This window comes from Ipomoea nil, unplaced genomic scaffold (genome assembly GCF_001879475.1).
Source record: "Ipomoea nil cultivar Tokyo-kokei standard unplaced genomic scaffold, Asagao_1.1 scaffold2921, whole genome shotgun sequence".
NCBI lineage: Eukaryota > Viridiplantae > Streptophyta > Magnoliopsida > Solanales > Convolvulaceae > Ipomoea > Ipomoea nil.
This window is the reverse complement of record NW_017619349.1, coordinates 821,160-841,278: the sequence shown is the minus strand read 5'-3', so window position 1 is coordinate 841,278 and position 20,119 is coordinate 821,160. Positions and strand designations below refer to the sequence as shown.

The following is a 20,119-nucleotide window of genomic DNA, read 5'->3' as shown; positions in this document are numbered from 1 at the left end:
ATTAGACCCAACGCTTTGTCCTCATGTTTAATTTTTTTTTTTTAATTGATCATTCAACGTCGATTCTAATAGAAACTGACGTTTTGTGCTCATGGATTTAAAAATTAAATACAGAATGATACATAAAATGTCGATTCTAAGTAGAACAGAAGTTTTAAGTTAATTTTTTTTAAAAAAATTAAATGTTCTCGTTTTTATGTTTTTTTTTTATGTTTTTTTTTTAGGGGAAGTTTTTTCATTTAAAAAAGTGTACAGATATAAACTAGCATCCTAGTAGGGTTAACTTAAACTCAAAACACTTTGAGTTCTTATATATTTTTATATACTCAGAAGGGTCAAGACTAGCTCGACCATCTACTAGACGATGATGAAGACATGGCCGATGACGTCGATGGTGACGATGAATTGAAGCCGCTGCGGATGATGACGATTAATTAAGCCGTTGCGATTTGTAACAGCCCTAGGAGATCAACGAGGAAAGGAAATGGGGAAGGGAAATTGCAGAAAAAAAAAAGGAAAGATTGCAGAGAAGAAATTGAGAGATTGAGAGAAGAAAATGGAAGAAGACTTAGAGAGAAAAGGGGTAGTAAAAATAGTAATTCATATTCATTCCAAAGATGATCTCCAGTACTGCCATACTATCCCTATATTTGTGATGATCTAAGGGCTTAAGAAGAAATTTAGGTGAAGAAAGGACTGATATTTGTAGAAAGAAGGGAAGGGAAAGAACAGAAAGAAAGGGAGGGAAGGGAAAGAACAGAAAGAAAGGGAAGAAGAGAATTTCAGAGGGTTGCAGAGAAGAGTGAAGAAGAAAATATAATTTCATTCATTTTATTTCATAATCCTGCCAATACATTCGACTCTATCTTATAGCCTATTCTAACAAACTCCTATAAACAAGGAAGATAAAGATGGAATATAACAGCTGTATGTATTCAGAATAAGATAGCAACAAAACAACTGCAAAAATAATAAAAGGAAAATGACAAAGGAAAATAACACAGATCAACCTCCTTGGTTCATAACATTACTCCCCCCTTAGATCCTTGTCCCCAAGGATCCTAGTTTGGGAAATGTTTAACTAAATGTTGGAATTCATCCTTTCTCCCCCTCCATAGTATTCCAGAATACTCCAACCTCTTTAGACCTCACTTCTGTTTGTTGTGGCTTTGCTTCATCCTGTTTTTGCCATTCATTATTCTCCCCTATTCCTTTTATTGCAGCAATGGAAGGTTTGGGCTTACACTTATGACCATACTGCCATCTTTCTTTGCAATTGAAGCATAGTTTTTGGCCCTTCAATCTATCCATCTCAGAGTTGTTCCTCATATCCATTGTGTTAGTATACCCTTCTTGCCCATGTGGTGGTAGCAATCTAGCAGTGCCATTAGGATTCGCAGTTTGGTTTCTCTGTGGATACGGCAGCTCAAGGAAGAAGTCTGGGCCTTCATCCCTTGTTCAAAATGCTTGGCTAGCCAAATGGCCTCCTCAAAATTTTCTGGTGATAGCTTGTCTAAGCCTGCACACATAATTTTCTAAAAAATATTCTTCTGTTAAATAAGGCCTCACTTGGAGCAAAATGCTTCTCATCTCTTCAAATTTATCAGTGAATTCTTCCACATTCCCTGACTGTTTAAAAATGGTGAATTCTTCATCTATAGAAGCAGTACCAAGGCTAAACCGTCTACAAATAGCTTCTACAAAGTGTCCCCAGTTAAATCCACCTCTCATATTGTTTAAATAACCTTCAAGCAAGACTCCTACTTTCCCAGACAGATTTAATGTTAAATAATCTAAATAAAGGGCTGGTGGGGTTTGAGAGATCATGAAATACCTTTCCATCCACCCTCCCTGGGATTTAAGTAGCAAAGAAGGGAAGGGAAAGAACGGAAAGAAAGGGAAGAAGAGAATTTCAGAGAGTTGCAGAGAAGAGTGAAGAAGAAAATATAATTTCATTCATTCTATTTCATAATCCTGCCAATACATTCAACTCTATCTTATAGCCTATCCTAACAAGCTCCTATAAATAAGGAAGATAAACTGCAAAAATAATAAAAGGAAAATGACAAAGGAAAATAACACAGATCAACCTCCTTGGTTCATAACAATATTCTAGTCATTCAATTCAACAAACTCTTAATTTAGCGGAAGGGATCTTAAGGAAGGGATAACAGAAGAATTAACACTAAGAAAATTAACATGGGAAACTAATATGAAGTATTTATTAATACGGTGTCGTTTTACTCCTAGCAAATCCATGGTTCGTGACATCTCCTCTCCATCCTCCAGATGATCCTTGAGGACAAGGATCAGAATTTTCTAAAAGTAAAACCAGATGCATCAATTTCCCTCCATCTGTGATGTAGTCTCATAATTTGTGGGTTGTATGCAAGGTTTGATCCCCATTATCAAAAACCATTTCCCAAAATATTTGCTGCTTAGGGTGTTCCAGGTTTTTTAGTCTCAACTGCGGAAGGAATTTGCCATTCATTATCATCCTCTACTCCTCCTCTACTCCTTCTATTGCAGCCAACGAAGGTTTGGGCTTACACTTATGGTCGTACTGCCATCTTTCTTTGCAATTGAAACAAAGCTTTTGACCCCTCAATCTATCCATATCAGAGTTCCTCTCATTCATTGTATGAATATCTCCTTCCTGCCTATGTGGTAGGGGTCTAGGGAAGCCATTGGAGCCATTAGAATTCCCAATTTGGTTCCTCTGCTGAAATGGAAGCTCATGGAAAAAATCAGGGGCCTTCATCCCTTGTTCAAAATGCTTGGCAAGCCAAATAGCATCCTCCAAGGTTCTTAGTCTTGAGGTCCTAACAAAACATCTAATGGCTTGACTGAGCCGGCATATGTAATTATTCAAGAAATATTCTTCATGAGGTGGGGATGTGTTTCTGCAACATAAGTGCTCTCATTTCTTCATATTTATCAGTAAAGTCCTTTACACTCCCTCAGCTCCTTGTTTTAAGTCTGTAAAATCTTCTTCCACAGATGCAGAAGCAAATCTAAACTGATCTTCGTTGTTCACCATTGTTGCTCAGGAAGGGGGCTCTGATACCAATTGTAACAGCCCTGGGAGATCAGACGAGGAAAGGAAATGGGGAAAGGGAAATTGCATAAGAAAAGGGAATATTGCAGAGAAGAAATTGAGAGATTGCAGGGAAGAAAACGGAAGAAGATTTAGAGAGAAAAGGGAGAGTAAAAATAGTAATTCATATTCATTCCAAAGATATCTTCACTACTGCAATATTATCCCTATATTCTAGCCATCCAATTCAATAAACTCCTAATTTAGCGGCAGGGATCTTAGAGAAGGGATAACAGAAGAATTAACACTAAGAAAATTAAAATAAGGAAACTAATATAAAGTATTACTCCTATTTCTCTTTTTTGATTTGGGTAATCTAAATCCCTATTCTTGGGGATTTTTTTCCGGGGTCAAGATTTTTTTTTTCTTTTGAATTTTCTTGACTCCATCTAATTTGTTGAGATTTTGAGTGTTCTGATCCGGATGTGGTGTTTGCTATTGTGTTTTTTGTGAATGTTTTTTAATTTTTTTTTTAAAAGCGATGCGACATTGGTTTTAAAAAAAACTGACATCGTATGTCTATTTTTTTTTTAAAGACGTACGATGTTGTATCTTAATTTTTTCTTTTTTAAAAAGGCATACGACGTCAGTTTTAGAAAACCGACATCGTATCATTTATTTACTACGTCGATGAGAATTGCATCGCAAAATAATCGACGTTTTTTTTTAAATTAACTTACGTTAAAAATGTTTTTTTTTTTTTTTTTTTTTTGTAGTGGTGTGTTACGAGATATGTTGAAACCACATCACTAATGCATGTTCATCATAGAAATATTGAAACAAAATAAAGGGAATAAATACAAATATGTCATTGAACTGTTTGTGAAACAACAATTAAGCCACTGAATTTAAAAATGCTCAAAAATAATTCTCTAACTCAAAAAAAGATTACAATTAACATTTTTAACAGGTTAATATTCGATTTCTGTTAATTGAATTGCCAGGTGTAATTGTGTTTTTCATATTATCCTACTTGAAAATTTAAAATACATGTAAACATTTGATCCAATTCAAAATTAAATTTAAATCCCTAATTTCTTCTCTTTTCCCTTATTTGCGCCAGACCTTCTCTTCAGCTTCAGCTCTCTCTAGTACCTTCAATGTCCAAATGCTAATATTTAGAATTGTCGGTCAGGCAAAGAAAAATCACCCAATGCTTCAGTAGCATCAATAATTAAAGGTCTATCCATTCAATAATCTGAATATCAAAACCAAACACAGTAACATCAAGAATATAATTTGGTCGATTGAATATTGCGGAACGGACTCGGAAGAGAGGGATTATAAAAAACAGAACTGCATACTCCCACAAATTTCTATGTTTGGTTTAGGATAATAAGAAAAAATAAATAATTACACATGGCAATTTTTTTTATATCAAAGGAGGGGATACCCAAGAAAAAAAACTAAACTAGCTATTGGCGCCACATAGAGATGCCATCTAAATCATCATGAAGCACGTTCAAAACTTCGTCCGGTGGATTATATAGGATATGCAGACCTTTAGGGAAATGCTTGGCTCTACGTGCTATGGCGTCGACCAAGCGATTTTGTTCTCGAACTGCTAGCGACAACCTCCATGTATTGATTGTGCTTAATTCCCGCATACAAGCCAACAGAAGGTTACGGAGGACATTGTTGTAGGCGTGGGTGGTGTTGACACTTTCATATAGCTCTCTGGAATCCGTTTCGAAGGTAACATCTGTAAGACCGAGGTGCTTTACCAGTAGAATGCCTTTCAGTAGAGCCCAAGTCTCGGCTTCAAGTACGTGGTGAGCAGCAGCCAATGCTATACAAAAAACTTGCCACCCATCGGCCTTCGCCGTCTCTGATAACACCGCCGCAACCTGCCTTGCCATTATGGATGTCTACAGAGTCGTCTAAGTTTATCTTCACCGTGCCTTCAGATGGTGCGAGCCAACGAAATTTCGACCATGAGTTCCAAAAAGCAACGTCTCGAGAGGTTTTGGAACCTGCAAAGGCCTTAACGGCTTGTTCAACTTGGAGTTTAAACCATGCAACCTTGAAATTGGCGGTTCTTTCCAGGTTATTAAAGATCCTGTCGTTCCTCCACCTCCAGATCCACCATAGGGTGATAGCAAAGAGAGCTCCTTCATTGCAGGGGTGGTTGGCAGTGTGGTTGCCTTTGATGCCCGACTGGAGCCATTCGTTAAAGGGAAGGTGTGAGTTCGCTGAGATAGTTGGAAGGATTCGCTTCAAAACCTCGGCTGCTGCTGGACAATTGCGAAGTACATGCTGGATGTCTTCCACTTCGGTCACGCAAAGGGAACATTTGTCGTAGCTTGCGATGCCTCGCTTGACTCTGTTACTATTGGTGAGTATTTTACCATGAACCACTAACCAGATGAACGTGCAGACCTTGTTTGGAACCTTTAACTTCCATAAGTTGTTCCATTTGGAAGCTTGGACCTTATCTGTTAAGCCTAAAGCCACGTCATATGCAGTGTTGACAAATATGTTCCCTTACACATGGCAATTTAATAAGCAAAAACCGGACAGTAACTTATTAAAAATGCTAATTGTAATTTTTTTTCAGAGTTTGTAGATTATTTTAGAGTTTTTTTGAGTTCAGTGGTTTAATTAATGTTGATGGACTAATTGGCCCGGTTGCCCTGTATCAAATAACCCAATTAATTAAGGAACAAATAAATAAACGAATGAATATAGTAAATAACAAGTGACATATACAAGAAATGTATGTCACGGAGACAAAGATTGTATTGATGTTTGTGTAATGCTATTACAATAGATTGGATTATGTCTACAAGACAAGTAGGTGGATATTTATACTAAATGCAACCGTCCCCCTAAAAAGGAAGGATTAGTTGCAACTACTTGGATCACGCCTGGAACCTTCAACCGAAACCCAAGCTGAGGCATATAGGCCGGCCGAGGCCCAAGCCATGCTAGGTCGAGCACGGTGTGAATGTGATTATAATGAAATATAACAAATATAGATGATAGATGATTTTATTTTCCAATTGAAAAATAATTTTTAATAGTTTTTTAGTTTTCTAAAAGACTGGAGACCTGTTTCTTATTTTCAAAATGAAAAATTGTGCAACTTAACTTCTTCTTCTTTTTTTTTTTTTTTTTTTTTTTTTTTTCAAAATTCTCTAGTTTTTCAAAATTTTGGTGAAATTTTACAGTTAGTAAACAGATCCATCAAGTTCTTTTTATAATTGAAAATTTGTAATTTATGTCCTTCACAAATATGTCAATTGTCAACATGATCCCTAAATTATTAATAATATAAATATTTCTTTCAATTTTCAAAACGTGACATATATTGTCCCTCCCTTAAATGCCATTCTCAAAGTGAATGCCTTTAGCTAATTGATTTGGAAGGGTGGGGATCTGGTGTTTTAAGTTTTAAAGTCTGCAAACAAAATTCAAGATGATAATGGAGGTGACAAGACTACTTTCAACTTTTTTTTTAAAAAAAAAAAAAGAAAAAAAAAAGACTACTTTAAAAAAAAAAAAAAAAAAAAGGTGACAAGACCTAGGTAGGGTTTAAGCATTTTGAAATGTAAAATAATTAGATTCCTAAGTGGACCCCTGGTGGCCAAGTAAAAAGTAATACTGTGCATGCAGCTTGGGCATCATCAATAATATCAGGCCATAAGAAAAAGAAACTGGGAGGGCAGAGCTGATCTGAGCTTCAATTCATTCTTCAATTACTTTCCCTTCATCTCAATTCTCAATGGCCACCAAAACAACTCCCACTAGTGTAATAATGCCTCAACAAGTGTTCATGGCGGGTAACACCAATGCATTGGCAGAAATTATGGACAAGCTCACCAACCCCTCAATTAAAGAAAGGGAAGTCATCTCCATCACAGGAATGGGAGGTATTGGCAAGACAACTTTGGCAAAAAAAGTATATGAAGATAAAGGCATCAAGCGTCATTTTGACATTCAAGCATGAATTACTGTTTCTCAATCTTATTCCTTGGATGATTTGCTCCAAAAGCTTCTCCAATCAATTGAAGCTTCTTCTCCAACTGAAGGACAATCTGCAAGAACCTTCGAACTCAAGGATAAAGTCCGTAAGTTGTTGCTGGGCAATAGGTATCTAATTGTAATAGATGATATATAGATTACACAAGTTTGGGATGATTTGCAGATATGCTTCCCAGAAAAGAAGAATGGGAGTCGAGTATTGTTAACAACTCGACTCACATATGTGGCTACTTATGCTAGTTCTGGTGGTCTCCCATTTAGCATGCCTACCCTAAGCAAAGAAGAAAGTTGGGATCTTTTTTGCAAAAAAAAGTATTTGCAAAAGAATATTGTCCTCCTCCTATTGAATTTGAGAAAATTGGGAGAGATATTGTGATGAAATGCAAAGGATTACCACTCTCAATTATGGTGATTGCTGGGATTCTATCCAAAGCTGAAATGAAGGTGGAAGATTGGGAAAATGTTTCCAGCTCTGAAGCATTATCATCAACTTTATATGAGGAGCTAAATTGTGAAGAAATACTTTTATTGAGTTACAACCACTTGCCTCAAAATTTGAAGACTTGCTTCTTATATTTAGGAGTATTTCCAGAAGATTATGATATTCCAGTTAGAAAAATAGTTGGACATTGGGTCGCTCTGGAATTTGTAGAAGACGAGGCTTTGGTGGCAAACAAGAAAGAAGAAGTGGCATGGCAAAAGTTGCAAGATCTTATTGATAGAAATTTAGTTTGGTGGAAAAAAAGGGATGGACTGGAAGAATAAAGACGTGTAAGATGCATGATCTTACGCGTGAGATGTGCTTGAGACTAGCTAAAGGCAAAAATATATTGCATGTCATTGATTACAAGTTTCAAGTTGGACACTTCTCCAAAGAAATAAGTCAAGAAAATGGCAATATTTGGGTAAGCCTACAATCAATTTCTAATATTAGTTGTTTAGGTTTTGAGCATAGGACATTCCAGAAATGCCATTCCTTTCTTGCTATGCTTCCATTTAATAATAGATTCGAATCCCATGGAGGAAGTCCGATCCTTACCAATCACTTGTTCACAGCAACATTAATTCAAGTACTTGACCTACTTCAACTTTATGTTCCCAGTTTGCCTTAATCTCTTTGGATAAATAACTTAAGTGAGTTGAGGTATCTAGCTTTGTACATTGGTGCATTTCCTGGTTCCTTGTCCATTTTAAGCCGCTTGAAAAATCTACAAACGTTCGTTCTGCGTGGTCTAAACCCTTTTGAACAAGTACGCATAACCCTCCCAAAGACACCACAATTAAGGCAGCTTCGCATTTTGGGTCGCTCTTCATTTCATTTTAATGATGAAGAGAATTTTACATTGGAGAATCTGACAACGCTTTTGTGGTTAAGCCACTTTTGTTGCAAAAATGAAGCGTTGATGGTGAGGATTCCGAATGTAAAGAAATTGGGGGTAAAATATGACAAGTCCTATCGCAGTGAGAATAGACATCCTATTGACTTGCTCCATACTTTAAGCCATTTAGAACAACTTGAAAGCATCAGCTTTTGTGGATATAATTCGTTAAAGAAAGTTGGGCTAGTTTATAATATTCCAAAACCATATGATTTTCCATGGAAGCTCAAGAAGTTGAAATTTTCTGAGACTTGGATGAAATTGGAGATTATGACCATCCTTGGAAGGCTACCTAACCTCGAAATTCTCCAACTAGAAAGGGGTGCCTTTGATGATTTAGAGATCGAGTGGGAACAAGTTGAAGAGGGATTTCCAAAACTGAAAGTGTTAGTCTTCATTGGTCAAAGTTTTCTTAGATGGAAGGATAGCGATTTCTCTTTCCCAAGCTTTGAGTGCCTGGTGGTAAAGAATTCCGATCACTTGGAATCACTCCCTTATGAGTGCTTTTCTGGATGCCCATGCCTTGAGGTAATTCATTTGGAAGGGTGTTGTAGTGATGGTGTTTTAGAGTCTGCAAAGAAAACTCAAAATGATGGAGATGGCCAGCTCGAGCTCCGCCTAGAAAATATTATTACGAAGCCAGCTTAGCTGAGGTTACATTGCCTCCACAGTCTACTCTATATATGCATTATCTTCTATACATTTGGATTGTTAATTAGTCTAACACTATTTCTTTAATTTGCAAGACAGATTGAAGAGAACTGAAACAACAAGCATAGCATCACATGTTCTTCTACCACTTTGAAGGTAAGTTTGATGAGTCCAGCATCATATCAAACCGAAGCAATCACCCATACATATATACCTCTTAGCTCCCCTGCTACCTACTCTCCCAAAACAAATCCTAAGCTCTCTCAATTTTGTTGTGATTTAAGGTTAGAAATTTACATCTTTGCTTTGGTTTTGCCTTGCACCTTATTTTTCCTTTATCTTAGCAAATTGTGGTTTCATTTTGAGCTGAAAAATTGTTCCCTTCAAACCTGGGAGTGCTTCCCAAAGAATCATTGGTCACACTATCTGATTTGATCCTGTGACCATTCATTTGGAATGATAACAACAATATCATCACACTACATAGGAAATCTCAAGATACATGGTTGAACTCACAAGATGAGCAACAGAATCTCAATTCTCAAGCAATCAATTAAGATTGGGGTTTCATATGGGTGAAGAACGCCTTTGCAAACTCCGCTAGTTTCTCAGTTGAAGGCATCACATCCTTCACCGCATCATCACCGCAGAAATCTTCTGCCCAATTCACCAAACCAGGAACCTTAGCTTCATCCAGAAACTTAATACTGTTAAATGTCTCTATGACCCTTATCCAAGCCACTAAGCTTCCCAGTGCAATGTCCAAGAACCCAATTCTCTCTCCGCCAAAGAATTTCTTCCCTTTGCTGCAACTTTGGAAGGCACCCTCCAACGCTCCCAACCCTTCTTCCACCTCAACTATCGCTGCCTTTCTGGCTTCCACATCCTCAGCACTCAGCAGCTGCTATGGTACGCAGTTTTGGGAACCACTGTACCACAAAAAATTAACATTTCCCATCATAAGACCAACACAATCACAAATGGCAAATTATATCCTGAAGCAGGGTCCACTTTGTATTGTAGTTAACCGTTTATGTGTTTCTGAATAAATTGAAAATATATAAAATGGTAACTACAAACATAAACTATTAAATGCAAATACATAAGAGCATCCACACTAGTAGTTATTTAGGAGTTATTTCTACATGAATTCTCTCCACTCAAAGTTAATAGCTGATGTGGGGAAGAGTTATTTCAAAAATATTTCTTATGCAAAGTATGGTATATTTGTGGTCCCAATAAGTAATAGAAATAATTAAAATGTAGTGAGTTAAATGGTGGGTGCATAAAAGGGGAATTTTGCACAGATTTTAAGAAAAAAATGATGTGCTGGAGGAGAGAGGAAAGATGAGAGAGAGGGATGGGTTGTTTCTGTTATTTAGGGGATTTTGTCTGTATTTTAGGATTTTTAGGGGGTTTTGGGGTTCCCATTTTTACCCATTTCTCTTTTTTAATCACACCTGCAAAATCTCCTCAAAATCCTACCATTATTGAGGATGCCCTAATAGTGTGTATCAAATTAACAGTTTATGTGTTTACCATTTCCGTGTGGACCCTGGCCGACCAAGTAATATTGTTCAGCTTGGCCATATATCATCAATAATCTTTTTTTTTTTTTTTTTGGAAGTAACAAATTTATTAATCATAAATATGAACGTTTACAACAAAGCTAGTTGGAATGGTAAGCAATTCCTTACCGTCTAATACAAAAACAACTTCTCTAGTTAAGTTATAGAAAACTTGATTCGTGGACTGTTTCACAAATTAGAATTTAGGATCTTTGAAGGAACTTAATGCTTCTTTAGAATAATTAATGATCTATCCAAACATAGACAAGACTAGTTGAAAAGTCTTGCACACATCCTGCATATTCATTTCTATTTTTCTGTTCATTGACAATATTCCTATTTTAAAATACATGTCCGATCTTAAATCAGTGAATTTGACTTATTTATCATAGGGCAGCCTATCAAACGAGCTGAAGTGCATATCATAGTTCAGAGGCGTTTTTTTATTTTCATCTTTGTTGTTCAGAATGAGTTTCACATACATCAAAAATCATTTTTATCATATCACATTCCATGAAAACCTCATCAAAAAACAAGAAGAAATTCGTCCAAAAAAAAAAAAAAAAAAGAGATGAAATACACATATCTGCAAAACAACAAAACAATGAAACAAAAATACATAAAACAAAACATTCTCTCAAATGATCTATAGTCGAGGTATTGGGACCTTTGGGATTGAATATTCAATTTTTGAGAAGAAAAATACATAAAACAAAACAAAAGTGGGTGTGAAAATTGGAGACCCAACAGACAAAACGTGGGTGACAAAGTTGCAAAACAGAAGTGGGTGTAAACCCAACCACAAATCAAAGACAAAGCGTGGGTGGCAAAGTTGCAATTTGCAAACCCCACCACGAAGAATGCACGCACCCCTAGGCTTTCCCAAACCCAAAACCCACAACTTTGAAAACCAAAACTACCTCTACGGCGGGATTGCTTGTTTGAAATGCAGCAAGGGAGAGATGGAGGATGAGATGTGGAGGTAGGTGGGGGAGTAGCCTATTGAGGGTTTGTTTGAGCTGCTGCAAGGAGGAGGGGAAAAAATGAAGGAGGGAGAAAATTTGTAGAGAGAGAAAGCTGGAGAAGGCAGATTCATCAATAATCTCTGTAAGCAGATCTAGAAAAAGAAAAAGTGAGAGACAGACACTGGGAGAACTGAGCTTCATTCTTCAATTACTTTCCCTTCATCTCAATGGCCACCAAAACAACTTCCACTAGTTCTCGTCAGGGTGCTTCTGCTACAATTCCCCAACAAGTGTTCATGGTGGGTAACAGCAATTCTTTGGCAGAAATTAAGAACAAGCTCACCAACCTGTCAATTAAAGAAAGAGAAGTCATTTCCATCACAGGAATGGGAGGCATTGGGAAGACAACTTTGGCAAAAATAGTATATGAAGATAAAGACATCAAGCGTCATTTTGACACACAAGCATGGATTACTGTTTCTCAATCTTATTCCTTGGATGATTTGCTCCAAATGCTCCTCCATTCAAATGAAATTTCTTCTTCAACAGAAGGACAATCAGAAGGACAATCTGTTGGAACCTCCGAACTCAAGGAAAAAGTCTATCAGTTGTTGCTGGGCAAGAGGTATCTAATTGTAATAGATGACATATGGAGTACACAAGTTTGGAATGATTTGCAGATTTGCTTCCCAAAAAAGAGAAATGGGAGTCGGGTATTGTTAACAACTCGACTCACATATGTGGCTACTCATGCTAGTTCTGGTGGTCTCCAATTTAGCATGCATACCCTAAGCAAAGAAGAAAGTTGGGATCTTTTTTGCAAACAAGTATTTGCAAAACAAGAATCTTGTCCTCCTTCTAATGAGCTTGAGAAAATTGGGAGAGATATTGTGATGAAATGCAAAGGATTACCACTCTCAATTATGGTGATTGCTGGGATTCTATCCAAAGCTGAAATGAAGGTGGAAGATTGGGAAAATGTTGCCAGCTCTGAAGCATTATCATCAACTTTATATGAGCAAAATTGTGAGGAAATACTTTTATTGAGTTACAACCACTTGCCTGAAAATTTAAAGACTTGCTTCTTATATTTAGGAGTATTTCCAGAAGATTATGAGATTCCAGTTGGAAGATTAGTTGGACATTGGGTTGCTCTGGAATTTGTAGAAGATGAAGCTTTGGTGGCAAACAAGAAAGAAGAAGTGGCATGGCAAAAGTTGCAAGATCTTATTGATAGAAATTTAATTTTGGTGGGAAAAAGGGGACGGAGTGGAAGAATAAAGACGTGTAAGATGCATGATCTTACACGTGAGATGTGCTTGAGACTAGCTAAAGACAAAAATATATTGCATGTCATTGATGACAAGTTTCAAGATGGACAGTTCTCCAAAGAAATAAGTCAAGAAAATGGCAATTTTTGGGTAAGCCTACAATCAATTTCTAATATTAGTCGTTTAGGTTTTGAGCATAGGACACTCCATAAATGCCATTCTTTTCTTGCTATGTTTCCATCTAAATATAGATTCAAATACCGTATAGGAAGTCGGATGCTTTGCAATTACTTGTTCCCAGCAACATCAATTCACGTACTTGACCTACTTCAACTTTATTTGCCCTTTTTCCCTTCATCTCTTTGGATAAAAAACTTAAGTCAGTTGAGGTATCTTGCTTTGGACATTTCTGCGTTTCCTGGTTCCTTGTCGATTTTAAGCAGCTTGAAAAATCTACAAACGTTGATTCTGCATAGTGCATATCATTCTATTGAACTATACTCAACCCTTCCAAAGACACCACAATTAAGGCAGCTTCGCATTTTGAATAGATCTTCATTTCATTTTTTAAATAAAGAAGAGAACTTGATATTGGAGAATCTGACAACTCTTTTGTGGTTAAGTGACTTTTGTTGCAAAAATGATGCGTTGATGGTGAGGATTCCGAATGTAAAGAAATTGGGGGTAAGATATGAAAAGCCCAAACGCAGTGACAGTAGGCATCCTATTGACTTGCTCCATACTTTAAGCCATTTGGAACAACTCGAAAACATCAAGTTTTATGGAGATCCATCGTTAAAGAATGTTGGGGTAGTTTATATTCCAAAACCATATAATGAGGATTTTCCACAGAAGCTCAAGAGGTTGAAATTTTATAAGACTTGGATGAAATTGGAGATCATGACCATCCTTGGAAGGCTACCTAACCTCCAAGTTCTCCAACTAAAAAGGGATGCCTTTGATTATTCAGAGAGCGAGTGGGAACAAGTTGAAGAGGGGTTTCCAAAATTGAAAGTGTTAGTCTTCACACATCAAAAGTTTCGTAGATGGAAAGACAGTGATTTCACTTTCCCAAGCCTTGAGTGCCTAGTGCTAAAGAATTCTCGTAACTTGGAATCACTCCCGTACGAGTGCCTCTCTGGATGTCCATGCCTTAAGCTAATTGATTTGGAAAGGTGTGGTTATGGTATTTTAGAGTCTGCAAAGAAAATTGAAAATGATGGAGATGGCCAGCTCGAGGTCCGCAAATAATTATTTTTTACCAAGCCAGCCCTTGTTTCCCGGCGCACAAGAAAACCGTAGTAGGCCACTTCAATTAAGAGTCCAACTTATAACATTGTAATTACCAAGTCAACAATCTGACCAACTTAACTGAGGTTATGTTGCCTCCACAGTCTACTCTCTCTCTATATATATGCATTATCTTCTATACATTTGGATTGTTAATTAGTCTAACACCATTTCTTATTTCAACTACTTTGCAAGACAGATTGAAGAGAATGGAAACAACAAGCATAGCATCACATGTTCTTATGATCTACCACTTTGAAGGTAACTTTAATTTGATGACTCCAACATGCATCATATCAACTGAAGCAATCACCCATACACCCCTCTTAGCTCCCCTGCCACTTACTCTCCCAAAACAAATCATAAGCTCTGTCAATTTTGTTGTGATTTAAGGTTAGAAATTTACATCTTTGTTTTGGTTTTGCATTGCACCTTATTTTTCCTTTTTCTTAGCAAATTGTGGTTTCATTTTAATTGAGCTGAAAAATTGTTCCCTTCAAACCTGGGAGTGCTTCCCAAAGAATCATTGGTCACACTATCCAATTTGATCATGTGACCACCCATTTAAGAAATTGGTTTATTTGCTAAGCAGAACAATAAGTAGGAGGTCTCAAGTTGAGCAACATAGTAGCAGACTACATACATCTCAATTCTCAAGCAATCAATTAAGATTGGGGTTTGATATGGGTGAACATCGTCTTTGCAAACTCGGCTAGTTTCTCAGTTGAAGGCATCACATCCTTCACCGCATCATCAGCGCAGAAATCTTCTGCCCAATTCGCCAATCCAGGAACCTTAGCTTCATCCAGAAACTTAATGCTGTTAAGTGTCTCTATGACCGTTATCCAAGCCACTAAGCATCGGCAAATTATATTATGCACCGCGCGTCTTTTTTTTTTTTTAATGAAAATTAACAGTGTTTGTTTCCGTCGTTTCGCACCCTTTTGCAAAAAGTAACTCTGTTATTCAGTGTCATTTTGTATACACTGCAGTTTCAGTTGAACACAACTACAGTTTCATTTCGATATAACTATAGTTTCATTCGATATTTATAGACTCAAATATGTGAAAATGTTATTTAATTTTATTTTATATACACTATAGTTTCATTAAAACACAACTACATGATCATTTTGATATAATTACAGTTTCATTGTACAATATACACTCAAATATGTGAAATGTTATTCAGTTTCAGTTTATATACACTGCAGTTTCATCTCACTATAACTACATTATCATTTTGATATAACTGCAGTGTCGATTTGAATATACTATAGTGTCAATTGGAATTTAATACACCAAACAAGCGGACTCCGTTAACTCTAACGGCGGACCGTTTCTTTACTTAAAGAAACGGCGTCGTTTTTGACCGCGGTGCATAACGACTGGTAAGCATCCCAGTGCAATGTCCAAGAACCTAATTTGTCTCCGTCAAAGAATTTCTTCCCTTTGCTGCAACTTTGGAAGGCACCCTCCAAAACCCCCAACCCTTCTTCCACCTCACCTATCGCTGCCTTTCTGGTTTCCTCATCCTCAGCAGCTGCTTTGGTGCGCAGTTTTGGGAACCACTGTAGCACCAAAATTAACAATTCCCATCGTAAGACCAACACAATCACAAACCACAAATTGTGATTGGGTCATCGAACTCTAAAAAATTGCAATTGAGTCACTAAACAATGAGAAATCATGTAATTGAATTAAAAGTGACATGTTTAGCCGTTGATGACTAACGTGATGGTTACCGGATTAAAAAAAAAAAAATCATTTTTAAAATTTTAAAAAAATTTACTCCAGACCACTTTGTCTTCGGCAGCCTGGAGGCTAGGAGACCTCTTCGCCTCCGGGTTGCAGGAGACAATGAGACCTTCATCTCTAGGACCGGATCTAGTAGTGGAGGTAATTATTCTTTGGGCTGAAAAAGATTTGAGAAAGTAATATACTACCTTGTAAAGTAATATATACTAACTTTGGAATAATGACCAGGGATCGAGTCTCACCATCGGCAGTGTGGGAGCAACCTCTCAAAGTGAGGGGGGCTCTTTGTGCGCAGTGAGCACCGGTCTAGCCTCTATGGTTCATGTTCGGTTGAGTCACCATGATTTACATCCTCCTAAATGCTCTGTCGGGCCGGGATGTGGGGGCCCTTAGGGTTGGGGTTCAGCCTTTTGGAATAATGAGTGTTTAACAAAAAAGTTTAAAAATCCCTACTCCTCCAAAACAATAATAAACAAAATTTAAAAATAAAATTGGAGAAACTTGTGTTGAACCAGGTCACCACAATTAATAATGAACTTTCGAATCCAGAGACTAGCAAAAAAGGCTTTCGTTTTTAAAACCATAAAAAAGTCTCACATAATAGGAGACGTAAATAATATTACATTGTATAATTCCCATGACTAATAACACGTATAAAGTTTATCAAATAAAACCATTTTTGATTCACTATTCAATAATCCATACTAACTCAACACATAAAACTTGCATAAAAGCAGTAGCAGCAACAACAACAATAATAATAAGGATTAATATTTGATGCACCGTCGGTGTATAGATGTTATACACTGGCGGTGAAGGAGAAGATGCCACATCATTAAAAAAACAAATTCAATATTAACCGGGTCCTTTTTTACAAAATATCTAAGACTTGTATTTTATTAGGTAAATCTTTTATTTCTAATTAACAAAATATATTTACTTTTCTAAACATAGTTATTACTTGATTATTATATATCTAATTATTAACAATTTTACACTTTCAAGTTCAATTCTACGACAGTGACAATGAAACCTGTATCATCCGTATGATTAATAATATTGTTAACATGTTTTATACTTAAAATTAAGAATTCTAATTGAAATAAAATTTTTTAATTTTAATTAACAAAAATCATCTAATTTCTTATATTTATCTAAACTCCTAAATCTATTTAAACCCCTAAACCCTTAAATTTAAATTACAACCTTAGTCACTATTACAAACAATTGCAACATCTTGTAAGAATACATATTTAATAATGTAAAAAAATCAACACTTGATCAAATATATTATATAATAGTCAAATTATATCTTAAAACTTATTAGAAAGTTAAAATGTAATATTCAACACAACAGTATCCAATAATGTAAGAAATCAAATTTGTAAACTAGGATGATGAAACATAAAACGAGCCACAAATTTGGTGAGGAGCCACAAATTATTTCTAATCATGACTAAGGTTGTAATTTAAATTTAGGAGTTTAGGAATTTAAATAAATATAAGAATTTAGATAGATATAAAAAATTAGATGATTTTTGTTAATCTATACTATATATAAAAACAAAATTCTGCAATTTTAACTTCCCGCCCAATTCCTAAAAAATCTCTCTTCCTGATAAAATATATTGATTTCTACTTTCCTATTCGTACAATAATTCTGGGTTAAAATTCTATTCTAATATTATAAAATACTGTAATACAATTCCTATTGTAATCTATCTATCTATCTTTACATCTATACTATATATAAAAACAAAATCCTGCAATTTTAACTTTTCGCCCAATTCCTAAAAAATTTCTCTTCCTGATAAAATAGAGTGATATCTACTTTCCTATTCGTACAATAATTCTGGGTTAAAATTCTATTATAATATTATAAAATACTGTAATACAATTCCTATTGTAATCTATCTATCTATCTATACATCTATACTATATATAAAAACAAAATTCTGCAATTTTAACTTCCCGCCCAATTCCTAAAATATCTCTCTTCCTGATAAAATATATTGATTTCTACGTTCCTATTCGTACAATAATTCTGAGTTAAAATTCTATTCTAATATTATAAAATACTGTAATACAATTCCTATTGTAATCTATCTATCTCTCTATCTATACATCTATACTATATATAAAAACAAAATCCTGCAATTTTAACTTTCCGCACAATTCCTAAAAAATCTCTCTTCCTGATAAAATATAGTGATATCTACTTTCCTATTCGTACAATAATTCTGGGTTAAAAACAAAAACAACACATATAAATTTTGGGTTAATATTTCCCAAACCGCCCTAATAATAAATAATAATTTTTTTTATCGCGCCGCTGGCCGCGGCTAAGAAGTCCCGAATCGGCCTCCTTCGCGGCTGCTTCGCTGGCTGTACCGGCGATTATTTTTTTTTTAATTTTTTTTATAAGTTGTAAAGTATCAAAAATCCGGCAAGACATAACTTTTGACTCGATTGTCCGTTTTGGACAAATGTTTTTTTAAAATCGCGTATTTTTTCGAGATCTATCCACCGCAAACTGCCGTTGGCGGTTTGGCTCACTAATTTCTAAAAAAAATGCTTTATTAAATAGTTTCTAATAAAAAATATGAGAACCTTATGTTTTATTAATGAATTTTTTAAATTTTTAATTAAAAAATGTCTTGTGTATTATTTAATAATCTCTCTTTATAATTGGTTAAATTATTTAATTATGTGAAATTAGAAAATAATTAATGATGGTAATAGAAATCCTAGAAGAATATAGAATTGAAGAATATTTAATTATTGTTATATTATTATTGTGACTCATGGAATACAATACAAGAATATTTAATTAGGGTTATATTATTATTGCGCCTCACGGCCATTATATACTAACAGAACTTGAAAAGAAACTAATAATAATAATAATATAAGTGGTAATAATAATATCTAAAAGTAATTAAGTGTTAATAATAATAGTAAGAATATTAACGTAAGAATTACATTTGGAATATTCAGGAGATAAGCGACCTCTTATGAAATTAACTCTTAAATAATTATATATCAATTTAAATATTTTTAATATATTACAACAATTCCATTCCGTGCATCGCACGGATAAAAATACTAGTATTAATAACATTATTATCCCGTGCGATATATTATTATTTTTAATAGTTATCTACCTTATTGTGTAGTGAATGCAAATTTAACATCCGCAACAGCTTCTAATTTGCATGGAACTCGCAAAGATACATCACCTATCAATGTCTAGGGTTAGTAATACTCATGGTCTTAAAGTTTTTTTTTTTTTTTTTTTTTTTTTTTTTTTTTTTTTTTTTTTTGAAAGTTACTGGTTACCTGGTCTTAAAGTTTTAATTTGTAATGAACGTAAAGGTTTTTTGAACACTACTCAAAATGTTGTTTACAAAGAAATTTTTCATAATTTGTAATTTAAATTGTTGTCAATGTTATTAATTAATTTCTATTTTAATTGCTTTTATTTTATCCTTTAATATTTTAAATTGTTACTCGAACAATATGACCGTGCATCGCACAGGTGCAAATACTAGTTAAAATTAAAAATTCTTAATTATAAATATAATAATTTAGAAATTCAGTTCAATTAGAATTATAAATTTTAAGTACAGAACCTTTTAACAATATTTGTCAATCATAAGGAGGATCGTTATACCTTGCACCACGGTGCGCGTATCACTGTGCGCCTCTCAAAACGACATCGTTTTGGCAAGTTATGTAGGGAGTTGACGTGATTATGTGTATTGTTTATACAATTATGTGTATTGTTTATACAATTATGTGTATTTGTTTATACAATTATGTACATTTTTTATACAATCATGTACATTTTTTTTATACAATATGTACATCCGAAACAGGAAATTTATGTGTATTATGTTAATAGTTGATGTTTATTATATTAAAAGTTTATGTATATTATGTATTATGTTAGATTATATGTATTATCTTTTAAAAAAAATGTGTATTTTGTTGTACAATTATGTACATTCATGTATACAATTATGTGTATTCTAGTATAAAATTATGTACATTTTTGAACATGAATTTTGTTTTTAAAGAAAATTAACCGTCAACACAGGGTAGCGAAATTTCTAAAAAAAATAAAATAAAAATTTGAAACGACGTCGTTTTGCAT

General features: G+C 34.9%; 1 protein-coding gene and 2 long non-coding RNA genes across 3 annotated transcripts in view; all 3 read left to right on the top strand.

Annotated features, from left to right (window-relative positions):
* The window catches only part of LOC109160923 (putative late blight resistance protein homolog R1A-4), a 58,292-nt gene that overhangs the window by 27,812 nt on the left and 10,361 nt on the right, over nt 1-20,119 (top strand). Inside the window, exons 3-4 of the mRNA XM_019309184.1 lie at nt 7,056-7,189; nt 12,270-13,102. Coding sequence (XP_019164729.1) covers nt 7,056-7,189; nt 12,270-13,102 — 967 coding nt within the window. The remainder of the gene's footprint in view (nt 1-7,055; nt 7,190-12,269; nt 13,103-20,119) is intronic.
* LOC109160937 lies at nt 8,969-9,427 on the top strand. The gene is made up of 2 exons (XR_002050835.1): nt 8,969-9,113; nt 9,211-9,427. It is a non-coding gene; the product is annotated as an uncharacterized LOC109160937 (long non-coding RNA).
* Nucleotides 14,199-14,649, top strand: LOC109160935. Its single transcript, XR_002050833.1, has 2 exons — nt 14,199-14,291; nt 14,405-14,649. It is a non-coding gene; the product is annotated as an uncharacterized LOC109160935 (long non-coding RNA).